Consider the following 12911-nt stretch of genomic DNA (forward strand, 5'->3'; position numbering starts at 1 on the left):
GGAGCACACAACATGGAGCATAAAACACAACATAGAGCATGAAACACAACATGGAGCACACAACATAGAGCATGGAGCACACAACATAGAGCATGGAGCATACAACATGGAGCACACAACATAGAGCATGGAGCACACAACATAGAGCATGGAGCATACAACATGGAGCACACAGCATAGAGCATGGAGCACACAACATAGAGCATGGAGCATACAACATGGAGCACTCAACATAGAGCATGGAGCACACAACATAGAGCATGGAGCATACAACATGGAGCACTCAACATAGAGCATGGAGCACACAACATAGAGCACACAACATAGAGCATGGAGCACACAACATAGAGCACACAACATAGAGCACAGCATAGAGCATGGAGCACACAACATGGAGCACACAGCATAGAGCATGGCGCACACAACATGGAGCACACAACATAGAGCACAGCATAGAGCATGAAACACAACATAGAGCACACAACATAGAGCATGGAGCACACAACATGGAGCACACAACATAGAGCACAGCATAGAGCATGAAACACAACATGGAGCACACAACATAGAGCATGGAGCACACAACATGGAGCACACAACATAGAGCACAGCATAGAACATGAAACACAACATGGAGCACACAACATAGAGCATGGAGCACACAACATGGAGCACACAGCATATAGCATGGAGCACACAGCATAGAGCAGAGCACAGCATAGAGTAGGGAGCACACAACATGGAACACACAACGTAGAGCATGAAACACACAACATAGAGCGTGAAACACAACATGGAGCACACAACATAGAGCATGGAGCACACAACATGGAGCACACAGCATATAGCATGGAGCACACAGCATAGAGCAGAGCACAGCATAGAGTAGGGAGCACACAACATGGAGCACACAACATAGAGCATGAAACAAACACGCAAGATGGAGCACATCGCATAGAGCATGGAGCACACAACATGGAGCACACAGCATAGAGCAGAGCACAGCATAGAGTAGGGAGCACACAACATAGAGCATGAAACACACACCATAGAGCATGGAGCACACAACATGGAGCACACAGCATAGAGCACAGCATAGAGTAGGGAGCACACAACATGGAGCATGAACCACACAACATAGAGCACACAGCATAGAGCATGGAGCACACAACATGGAGCACACAGCATATAGGATGGAGCACACAGCACGGGGCGAGCGGGGCGTCTGGGTGCTCACGCTTGTCACAGTCTGGGCCGTGCCACCCGGTCGCGCAGGAGCAGCCGTAGGGGTCCGGGAGGCAGAACGTGTAGAAGTTGCAGCCGCCGTCCTTGCAACGCTCGGAGCACTTGCTCCCAAACGCATTGTCCCCGCATCCTGCAAAGACAAAGATCGCCCGTGTATCGCCTTGAACAGACCGTTGGGGCAAGTTCTGTTTGCAAGCGGCACCTACGAAGGCCGACATGGCGCACCTGAGTGGGCCGCCTTTGCCAGTGCTGATGTTTACACACAGCATCCAGATATCTCATTTGAGGCCGAGTCAACCTAGGGGAGGGCTCATAGGCGGTTCAAACGATGGCCACTTTTATTGGTGGTGAGCGGGAATCGAAGTCGCGTCGTCAGTGCGCCACCGCTCCGAACAGGCGCGCGCAGTCGCCGCTGGCAGGGCGTGCATTGATTGACAGTTCTATGTAAACACAGTTAATTCGTAACATAAATAATCACAAACTATGCCCGTCTATCCCTACGTAAAAGATATATATATTTTTTAAATGTATGTTCACACGTTCCATAAGCCGCATGGCCTTCTGCGAATGCATCATTTCAGCAAGATTGGTTCAACACTTGTGTTCAATAAGTGCTCTGAAATACACTTCTTAAAGGCCGAGTGGCCGATGGCATGTGTTAGAAAATACACTAAGTGAAAGTATGTAATGGCAATATCCCAAACGTGGGTATTGTTTGAAACGAATTATCCTAAGCCAGGGGTTCTCATCATTTTTTGGAAACGTTTCCGAGACAGGTCCTTGAGAAGGGACATTGCCCAAAACGTCACCTGTCATGTTTCATTTTAAGGCCAAGCAGTGTTGGGTTTTTGTTATTGGCGGTTGAATAAATTGCTATATTTTTCAAATCGTATGACGACTACTGCTGGTTCATTTACAAACATAAATTCATGATCATCATCATCGCACCGGTGTCGATGCATCGGTCGAGAGGTGACGCCAAACTCCCCCCCCCCCTGCCCCCCCCCCTCCCCACCGCTCGTTCCCCCGGCCCCCGCGCTGACTTCACGCCCATTACCGGTCTCGCACACGGGGCCCATGAAGCCCGGTGGGCACACGCAGGTGCCGCTGTCCTCGTGGCACACGCCGCCATGGAGGCACGCCGGGCACTGCCGCGCGCAGTCCAGTCCCCACAGGTCCGCGGGACACCCTGCAGGGATGATGGAGTCATCATCATCATCAGGTCATCGTCATCAGGTCATCATCATCGGGTCATCATCATCAGGTCATCATCATCTTCAGGTCATTGTCATCAGCTCATCATCGGGGCGGCTTGCGAGTGCTGTTGCCATGGCGACAGAGGCCGTCGCATCTGCCCCACGTGACCTCCAGGGTCGAGGTCGGTGCCGGCTCAACGCCTTCGAGTTGAAGCAACGCAGCTTCAACTCGAAGCTTCAGCCGGGCCTGCCCATCATCACCAAGCCTCTTAATGATTACGCTGTGTAACAACAACAAAATGTGTTCCTGGCTAGTAAGTGTTGTTTTCCAATTACTTGTGCCTCAAAAGTACAGAAAATAGCTATTATTTCCCACAAACTTTGCTTTTGTGACTAGGACAGTGATATTTTGAAATTGACCTATTTTCAATGAGAAAACGTGTGCATTTGTGTCATTCCTTCACGTAAAGTCCTGGTCACAAAAGCAAAATTTGTGGGGAATAATAGGCATTTTATATACTTTTGAGGCACAAGCCATTCGAAAATAACACTACCCAGGAACAAAAATAGTGTTACATATTGTGATGTACAGAGGCTCAGGGACCCCGAGAGCATGACAAATAACCCAGAGCCCTGGCCTATTGATGGTATCACGAGCCTTGACGAAGGTCAATAAAGCAGTGATGTAGGTCCTGTTGAAATTCTCTACACCTCTGCTGTAGCAGATGGACAGAGAATATGGCGCCCGTGCAGAAACGCCCCAGCTTGAAACCACATTGGGGCTCCGCAAGTCTGTTCTCAGCATGCTGGCAAGGCAACGGTAAATAACCCTTGCCAGGACTCTTCACGGCAAACTGAGGAGGGAGATGCCCCGGTAGTTGTTACAATCAAGTACGGTCCCATTTCTTGATGAGGGGGACCACTCGGGCATCCTTCCAATCCTGTCTGTAGTCCAGACAGTTGTGATTATGTCACATTTGGCAGTCTATACACAAACGCCACCTTCCCTCAGCAGTTCGCTTGGGAGACAATCTCTGCCTGGCACTTTTCCTGATGTGCCATCTGTTGAGGAATTACGAGGAGCGCAGACAAACACAAAGGTCCCCCGTATAGCCTTAAACAACTGGGGAAAGTGCTCTCCGCGAGCACCGATTAAGACCGGCACGGCACACGAGGGGGTGGGTGGCCAACACCACACCCGGCCGCCTTTGTCTCCCTAGTGGCGATGTTTACACACTACACCAGGTACTCATTTGATGCTGAGTCGACCAAGGGTAGGCCCAGGACCGATTCAGACAATCGTCACTGGTGTTGGCCATGAGGGAGAATCGAACTCGGTTCGCCGGGTTTGTACTTTGTAGCACCGCGCGCTAACCACTACCAAAACTATTTTTATTTTATTTAATCAGGTAAGGCCCACTGAGCTATGTAGCACTTTTTAAGAAGTGACCTTGTCACAAATCATATAGCTCAACGTGCGGAAATGTAAAACAGCCAAATAGTCTAAACACGTGATGTTGTTTCTAAATATGGAGGAAAAAACCAGAGGACCCTGAGAAAAATCCACGCGACCACGGGGAGAGAGACACGCAAACTCCAAATATACAGCTCGCTTTTTTTACGATCAGAGGAAACAAGAAGATGTTCGGTTTAGTCGACACTTTGCTTCATTCATCATGTCGGGTTTTTTTTCTTCCATAGCTTTGCAACCCACAACCACCTGCATACCAGGCGAGGGAGATAACATTTCAACACCGTGGCACCCACCTACTACCGCTCCCCACGCACACGCACACACGCGCTGGCTCTGGGTGACACGAGCGACCGCGCGACGTGACCGGGCGTCCCTCTCTCTCTTCCTCTCTCTCTCTTCCAGTCTCTCTTCCTCTCCCTCTCTCCCTCTCTCTCTCTCTTCCTCTCTTTTTTTTACGATCTCTCGCTCTCGTTCTCATCACGTGGCTCGGAGCGGAGTTCGCCGGACTCACGGCGCACGATGAGGCGAGTGCAGGCGCCCAAGAGCCAGCTGTTGCTGACGTAGCGCGCGCAGTAGACGCCGGCGTGTGCCGGGGTGGCGTTCGCGATATGCAGCGTCACCTTGCCCTGCACCACCTCGCTCACGGGGGTCGTGGTGTCAAACGAGCCTGCGACGGGAGGGGGCAGAGGGGCACAGCCACTAAGACAATGGACAAGGCGAAGAAAAAATGAGAATAAATTGATATCATATTAATAATATGAGTTACTTGCATGGCCAGTCGTTACGCTCACAACAAGGAGGGCCTGGGTTTGATTCCTGACTCGGGCGGCCTTCCTGTTTGGAGTTTATAAGCCACGCAACGCAGTTACTTGTACACTGAAATGTTTGGTCCAAGATTATTACCTTTGTGTGTGTTATTAACAAAGGAAGGATTCTAACGGGAGGACCAGGAGAAAGTCCGTGCACAACAGGGAGAGAACTTAGCAACTCCACACAGAAGTGTGCCACAGCCTGGAATCAAAGCCAGATAATTCACGCTGTGAGGCACGAATGTTACCGCTGCGAAGGCAAAAAACACCCGTATAGCGTTAACAGACTGTTGGGGCAAGTGCTGTTAGCGAGCACCTATGAAGGTCGGCACGGCACACGAGGAGGTCGGTGACCAACACCACGCCCGGACACTTTTGTCTCCCCAGTGCTGTTTGCACATTTCACCAGGTACTCATTTGAGGCTGAGTTAACCTAGGGGAATCCCAGGGCCAGTTTAAATATTCGCTTTCACTCTTATTGGTCACGAGCGGGAATTGAAATTGCCGTGTTGATTGCGCAGCGCGCTAACCACTGCGCCACCGCTCCCCCCACACACGCACACACTGAAAACAGGCCAAGTGGTGGGATTCACGCGGCTTGTGAAGACGATTAAAAACATCTCTGGGCCAAAGATGACGCGCGGCTGCCATAGCAGACAGGGACCGTGCCGGGGTTTGGAGGGTAAGGAGGGAGGGGTGGAGGAGGAGGAGGAGGCGGGAGACACAGCGACTCCGAGGGTCCTGGTGCCAGGCCCAACTGGCTCCTCTCCCGGCCTCATCCCTGGCTGGGTCGGGCTGCGGTTGGGCGTAGCCTTTCCTGATTCCCACATTTAAATCAACGTCGCATTGTGGACAATTTACTTCCTAGTTTTTTCTTCAGCAACAACAACAATGTGCCTAAAACTGATGCTAGATCCCTCCTCATTGCGCGGAACGGATCGACAGACAAGCCACTTTTCCCGTGAATGTCTTATCCCCTACGGACGAAGCAGACTCAAAAGATGTTCCTCCTGCCTGGTTAATAATCGCAAACGCTGCCAGTTCCTCCACCGCGCTTCCCTCTCGTCTTGGTCGAGAACGCGGCACTGTTGGCGAGGGATGGCCCTCACGTTCTGTGGTTACATTTCGAACGGCGGTCGCATTGCGATGGGGGGGAACAAAAGGAGAGATCCCGACTCTCACACAAGCCGCACACTCCGTTCATTTCCAAGCCGTGCAGTCCAGGACTGGAGGCAGTGAGGGTTGGTGGAGCACAAAAAAGTTGCTAAACTTCCTTCCCGTGCACATCGAGGAGATGCCATACCCTCACTTTAGAGGAGAAGGCAGTAAAGTACGTGTGGACTCCATATGTTCCATTTCATTTGGATAGAGTCTTCCCCCCTCGCACACGTGGGTTTTCTGTGATCTCTATGCGAATATACAGGTGACTGTGAGTCCATGGACCTCTATGTCAGTCTATGGGTCTCTATGTAAGTCAATGGGTCTGTCTCTATGTGAGTCTGTGGGTCTCTATACGAGTCTGTAGATATCGGTGTGAGGTCTTTGTGTCTCTACCAGAGGCTCACTCTCAGCCCACTTTTTTAGGAGCGACAAATGGGATCCAGGGTGCCAAACTCAACAAGCCCGAGGAGACGGAATTGTCTGCTTGTTTATTTTATTTAGATTCTACGCAACGATGTGAATGATTGTTTTGTGAATTACGATTGAATTTTGACTCCAACTAGGACACGTATCGAACAGAAGGGTCCTTGCCGATAAACAAGTGGCAGTTCACCACCATTGGTCCAAGCAAGTTTGACTGCTGCTGATGAGACGCTGAATGTCAAGACATGACCAGACTTTTGCTTGTATCGAACCACAGTGCTGCTGAAATTATGGCACAGTAAGAAGGGCTATGTGGCTGATGGGATGTGTATTTTTTTAAATATTTTATGTGGAGGGAAATATACGGGAAGGAGGAGGGGTATCGTCTGCTTATCGATTTCATTCGAGTTACCAAACTCAGTCCTTTGCTTTTCAATTGCTACAGGAACATCGTCATCATCATCATCATCATCGTTATCACGGTCATCATCGTCCTCATGACGATCTACATCGTCATCATGGCCATCTACACCGTCATCATGGCCATCTACATCGTCATCATGGTCATCTACACCGTCATCATGGCCATCTACACCGTCATCATGGTCATCTACATCGTCATCATCATCATCATCATCGTTATCACGGTCATCATCGTCCTCATGACGATCTACATCGTCACCATGGCCATCTACACCGTCATCATGGCCATCTACATCGTCATCATGGTCATCTACACCGTCATCATGGCCATCTACACCGTCATCATGGTCATCTACATCGTCATCATGGTCATCTACACCGTCATCATGGTCATCTACACCGTCATCATGGCCATCTACATCGTCATCATGGTCATCTACACCGTCATCATGGCCATCTACATCGTCATCATGGCCATCTACACCGTCATTATGTCCATCTACACCGTCATCATGGTCATCTACATCGTCATCATGGCCATCTACATCGTCATCATGGCCATCTACACCGTCATCATGGTCATCTACATCGTCATCATGGTCATCTACATCGTCATCATGGTCATCTACACCGTCATCATGGTCATCTACACCGTCATCATGGCCATCTACACCTTTATCATGGTCATCTACACCGTCATCATGGTCATCTACATCGTCATTATGGCCATCTACACCGTCATCTTGGTCATCTACATCGTCATCATGGCCATCTACATCGTCATCATGGTCATCTACATCGTCATCATGGTCATCTACATCGTCATCGTGGCCATCTACACCGTCATCGTGGCCATCTACATCGTCATCATGGCCATCTACACCGTCATCATGGCCATCTACATCGTCATCATGGCCATCTACACCGTCATCATGGTCATCTACACCGTCATCATGGTCATCCACATCGTCATCATGGTCATCTACACTGTCATCATGGTCATCTACATCGTCATCATGGCCATCTACACCGTCATCATGGCCATCTACACCGTCATCATGGTCATCTACATCGTCATCATGGTCATCTACACCGTCATCATGGCCATCTACACCGTCATCATGGTCATCTACATCGTCATCACGGCCATCTACATCGTCATCATGGCCATCTACACCGTCATCATGGCCATCTACATCGTCATCATGGTCATCTACATCGTCATCATGGTCATCTACACCGTCATCATGGTCATCTACATCGTCATCATGGCCATCTACACCGGCATCATGGCCATCTACATCGTCATCATGGCCATCTACACCGTCATCATGGTCATCTACACCGTCATCATGGCCATCTACACCGTCATCATGGTCATCTACATCGTCATCATGGTCATCTACACCGTCATCATGGCCATCTACACCGTCATCATGGTCATCTATATCGTCATCATGGTCATCTACATCGTCATCGTGGCCATCTACACCGTCATCATGGCCATCTACATCGTCATTATGGTCATCTACATCTTCATCATGGCCATCTACATCGTCATCATGGCCATCTACATCGTCATCATGGCCATATACATCGTCATCATGGTCATCTACATCGTCATCATGGTCATCTAGATCGTCATCATGGCCATCTAGATCGTCATCATGGTCATCTAGATCGTCATCATGGCCATATACATCGTCATCATGGCCATCTACATCGTCATTATGGCCATCTACACCGTCATCATGGCCATCTACATCGTCACCATGGCCATCTACATCGTCATCATGGCCATCTACATCGTCATCATGGCCATCTACATCGTCATCATGGCCATCTACATCGTCATCATGGCCATCTACATCATCATCATGGCCATCTACATCGTCATCATGGCCATCGACATCGTCATCATCGCCATCTACACCGTCATCATGGCCATCTACATCGTCATCATGGCCATCTACACCGTCATCATGGTCATCTACATCGTCATCGTGGCCATCTACACCGTCATCATGGCCATCTACATCGTCATTATGGTCATCTACATCTTCATCATGGCCATCTACATCGTCATCATGGCCATCTACATCGTCATCATGGCCATATACATCGTCATCATGGTCATCTACATCGTCATCATGGTCATCTAGATCGTCATCATGGCCATCTAGATCGTCATCATGGTCATCTAGATCGTCATCATGGCCATATACATCGTCATCATGGCCATCTACATCGTCATTATGGCCATCTACACCGTCATCATGGCCATCTACATCGTCACCATGGCCATCTACATCGTCATCATGGCCATCTACATCGTCATCATGGCCATCTACATCGTCATCATGGCCATCTACATCGTCATCATGGCCATCTACATCATCATCATGGCCATCTACATCGTCATCATGGCCATCGACATCGTCATCATCGCCATCTACACCGTCATCATGGCCATCTACATCGTCATCATGGCCATCTACACCGTCATCATGGCCATCTACATCGTCATCATGGCCATCTACACCGTAATCATGGTCATCTACACTGGCATCATGGCCATCTACATCATCATCGTCACCATGCTTCACATAAGGAGGAGTGCCAGCACGCCGGGCTCACCGTTTTTCAGCCACATGATGTCCTCGTTGAGTTTGGTGACGGCCATCATCTCGATGGAGGCCGTCTCCCCGCGGCTCACCGTCACCGTGGGGCGGCTCGGCAGGAAGAAGGCTGCGGTGACACAGTCGGTGGCACGTGGTCAGTGACACATGGTGACGTACGGCGACACAACGCTCTGAAACACCGTGACTCATGGCGACAAATGGCCGTGACACATGGCGACGCGCGATGACGCACAATGACGGTGACACTCGGTGAAACGGGCATGCCATAAGACGCCATCATTGCACTTATTTTCCCAGGAAATCCTCGCTGAGTCTCCTCTTTTGCAGGAGGGTCCTGCCAAATTTTTGCAATCGGGGGGAGGGGGGGGGGCGACGGGTTGCTCTGCGTTCCCCAATCGAGTCATTCGTGCGGTATTATTCTAATCTGGGAAATGCGGACTGTGACGCTGTCGCACGATGCCCTTCTCCTCTTCTTTGATGACTTCACGGGGTCTTTAATGGACGCTGTGAGCTAATACCACACCACCACAGTATTTACCGGGGCCGCCTACCAGATTCCCACCGCGAACTTCAAATGCCACATCACCGCCCATTGCACTGACACACACACCGCACTCCCCGCCACCTCCAGGCTGACTCACGTCCACCCTCGCTACCCCCAAAAGCAGCTCTCATCGGTCACTCAGTGGCGGTGACGTCACGATGGTGCTGGTGCCATGCTAGGTGCAGGTTGTGGCGTGTGAAAGACATCGCCGCTGGCAGGTCACGGGACAGACGCTGCGGGTGTCGCGGCTTGGCCGAGTGACGGGTGGCACCAGCTGAGCTGGCCACTGTGTCCCCGACTCAAAGGCAAAGATCCCCCGTATAGTCTTAAAAAGACTGTCGGGGCAAGTGCTGTTAGCGAGACGGGGGGCCAACGCCACGCCCCAGCCACATTCGTCTCCCCAGTGCTCAGTTCACACACCGCACCACATACTCGTGTAAGGCTGAGTCGACCTAGGTGAGGCCCAGGGACCAGTTCAAATATTCGGCCGCTATGTGTTTTGGGCCCTGGGCGAGATTCGAACTCGGTAGCCGAGGTTCGTAAGAGGAGGGATCAGGAGTGGGCGATGAGGAGGGAGGGGTGAGGGGGGGATGAGGAGGGGGAGGGATCAGGAAGGGGGGGATAATGAGGGGGGGGATGAGGAGGGAGGGGTGAGGGGGAGGGATGAAAAGGGGGGGGGATGAGGAGGGGGGGATGAGGGGGGGGGGATGAGGAGGGAGGGGTGAGGGGGAGGGATGAGGAGGGGGGGGGATGAGGAGGGGGGGGGGGTGAGGAGGGGGGGGATGAGGAGGGGGGGGGGGTAGGCCCGCACCGCGCTCGCTGATCTTGGTGGTCGTCAGCACGGCCATGTCGGCGCCCCGCCGGCTGCTGGCGAGGCAGCTGAAGACGCCGAGTCGCGCCCAGCTGAGCCTGGCGGAGAGCGTGAGTCGCACGGTGTTGACGCGGCGGGAGTCGCGCTGGCTCTCGAGTCGCGGGGCCTGGCGCGCCGACATCACGGGCTCCAGCTCGCGCGTGAGGCGCAGGTCTACGTCGCGCTCACCCGCCACGCACAGCAGCGCGGTCTCCTTGTGGTCGCCCACCGTGGGACCGAAGTTGATGAGGGTCACGTCCATGACGCCGCCTGGTGCCGGGCGTCGTCGTCATCATCATCATCACCGCCACCATCATCATCACCACCACCATCAGCACCACCATCAGCAGGAGTATCACGCGCGCATGGCAGGCTCTGCGAGAAGCTTCGCCCACACTCAGTGATGTTTTGTACTTCACCAGGTGAGGCTCACTGAGCCATATCGCTCTGCCTCAGAAGCGACCTGGCCACAAATGACGGCCCATCAAAGTGGCCCATCATCGTGTGGAAATGTAAGGCAGCCAAGTAAAACCATCGCTAGAATCATCATCACGACCACCTTCGCCACCGTTATCATCACCATCCCCACCACCACGGGGGTTGCCGCCGTTTACAAAAAACAAACCCAGGCACATGTATCAGTCGTCGCGAGTCGATTATGAAAACCGCGCAGTTTGCTTGGGATAACGCGCAGTGCTAAACTGGTACCAGATCTGTGGACAAATCCATTCCTGCCACTCGAACATACGTGCCCTTGTCCAGGTCCAACTCAAACAGTTGGGCAAGCCATCACTCTCATCATCACGAGCAGCAAGAGGCACACACAGAGACCCGTGGACTCGCGTGGAGACCACCCGTCTGAGAAGGGCTCTGGAGATGCCACCGGTGTAGAACAGGAGGAGAGGGAGTGTGGAGATGGGAGAAGGTCGTGGGGCCAGATGAGGACCCCTGGAGGTGACTCGAGCAAGAGGCGTCCAACAACACGAGCCCATGGGGAGAGATAACCCGTGCGGTCATGGGACTTTTGGCTTGGAAGAAGATGTAAATGCTATGGGTCTCTATGCAGGTCTATGGATAATATGAATATATATGGGGCTCTGTGTTACGTGTCTCTGAGTCGGAGTTTTTGGTTACGTATTTGTGTCTGCGTGTCTCGTACGATCACGCGAGTCTGTAGGTCTGTACGTGCATCTCTACGCATATCTACGGGATGTCCCTACGTAACCCTATGAGTGCCTCTAAGGGCGGTGGACGTGACTGTAGCGGAGAGACAGAAATAGCAGCACGACGGAGACAATCCGAGCAGCAGCAGCAGCTGACCCCACACAAGAAGAAGAAGACGGAGTCCATGGATCACCTCGCTGCCCGAACTCTCACCTGGCCCCCCCGTGCTGAGCGGCAGCCACGGCAGGCAGCAGCAGGCGAGGCGCAGAGGCCACATCACCAACGCTGCCATCATCACCATCCTCCTCCACCTCCTTGTTGTCACTCCTCCCCGGGCGCGGATTCTCGTCTCCGAGCGGTGTGGAGCGGCGGCGTCGGTCAAAATCCTCTCGCGAACACAAGCCGCAGCCTCCTCCTCCCCTGCCCCAGCGCCGTCGCGAGGTGAAATCGAGCGAGGCGCCGTCCCCGAGACCTTCCCGGGCGCTGCAGTGACGACCACTGTCGGTGACTGCGTCGCGAGTGAATGGTCAGGGGGTGGCTCTGCGCCTCCAGCCCGCATGACATCAGCCAGCCCGGCCGGGGCCAGGGCGGAGTGGGGGCCACGGTGCAGGATGTGGGGTTGGTGGGGGGTGGGTATCGGTCCACGACTTGTTTGATCAAAACATCTCTCTCTTCCTCGGCACTGCTCCCCCCACTTCATCAACGCCCCCTCCCCCGCCCCTGCAGGGAGCTGCTGCTGCCCAGACTGCGTGCCTCTGTCGGGAATGTCGGGGCAGCTCCGTCAAACGGCGCATCAACAATAACAGCGTGAACGAGCGCAACATATAATATGTCCGTCCACGTAGATAACGATGTTATTTATTAGTCTTTGTTTACGCACGCCCCATCGGCCCACACGTGCACAATATTCAGCAACTTTTTGTTCAACACAAGAGAAACTTGTGCTTGAACAATGAACGTCGTGGAGACTGTAACAGCAC

At 52.5% G+C, this 12911-nt stretch overlaps 1 protein-coding gene across 2 annotated transcripts in view; it reads right to left on the bottom strand.

The window, feature by feature from the left end:
* Positions 1–12587, bottom strand: part of TIE1 (tyrosine kinase with immunoglobulin like and EGF like domains 1) — a 58642-nt gene extending 46055 nt beyond the window's left edge. For both annotated transcript variants that reach the window (XM_078867494.1, XM_078867492.1), the window contains exons 1-6: positions 12145–12587; positions 10729–11037; positions 9369–9479; positions 4427–4582; positions 2303–2434; positions 1238–1375 (exon numbers count right to left, since the gene is read on the bottom strand). In XM_078867494.1, coding sequence (XP_078723620.1) covers positions 1238–1375; positions 2303–2434; positions 4427–4582; positions 9369–9479; positions 10729–11037; positions 12145–12490 — 1192 coding nt within the window. In that variant the 5' untranslated portion in view covers positions 12491–12587. The remainder of the gene's footprint in view (positions 1–1237; positions 1376–2302; positions 2435–4426; positions 4583–9368; positions 9480–10728; positions 11038–12144) is intronic.
* Between the last annotated feature and the right edge of the window lie 324 nt (positions 12588–12911).

The sequence above is a fragment of the Lampetra fluviatilis genome, chromosome 24 (assembly GCF_964198595.1).
Source record: "Lampetra fluviatilis chromosome 24, kcLamFluv1.1, whole genome shotgun sequence".
In the NCBI taxonomy this organism is placed as follows: domain Eukaryota; kingdom Metazoa; phylum Chordata; class Hyperoartia; order Petromyzontiformes; family Petromyzontidae; genus Lampetra; species Lampetra fluviatilis.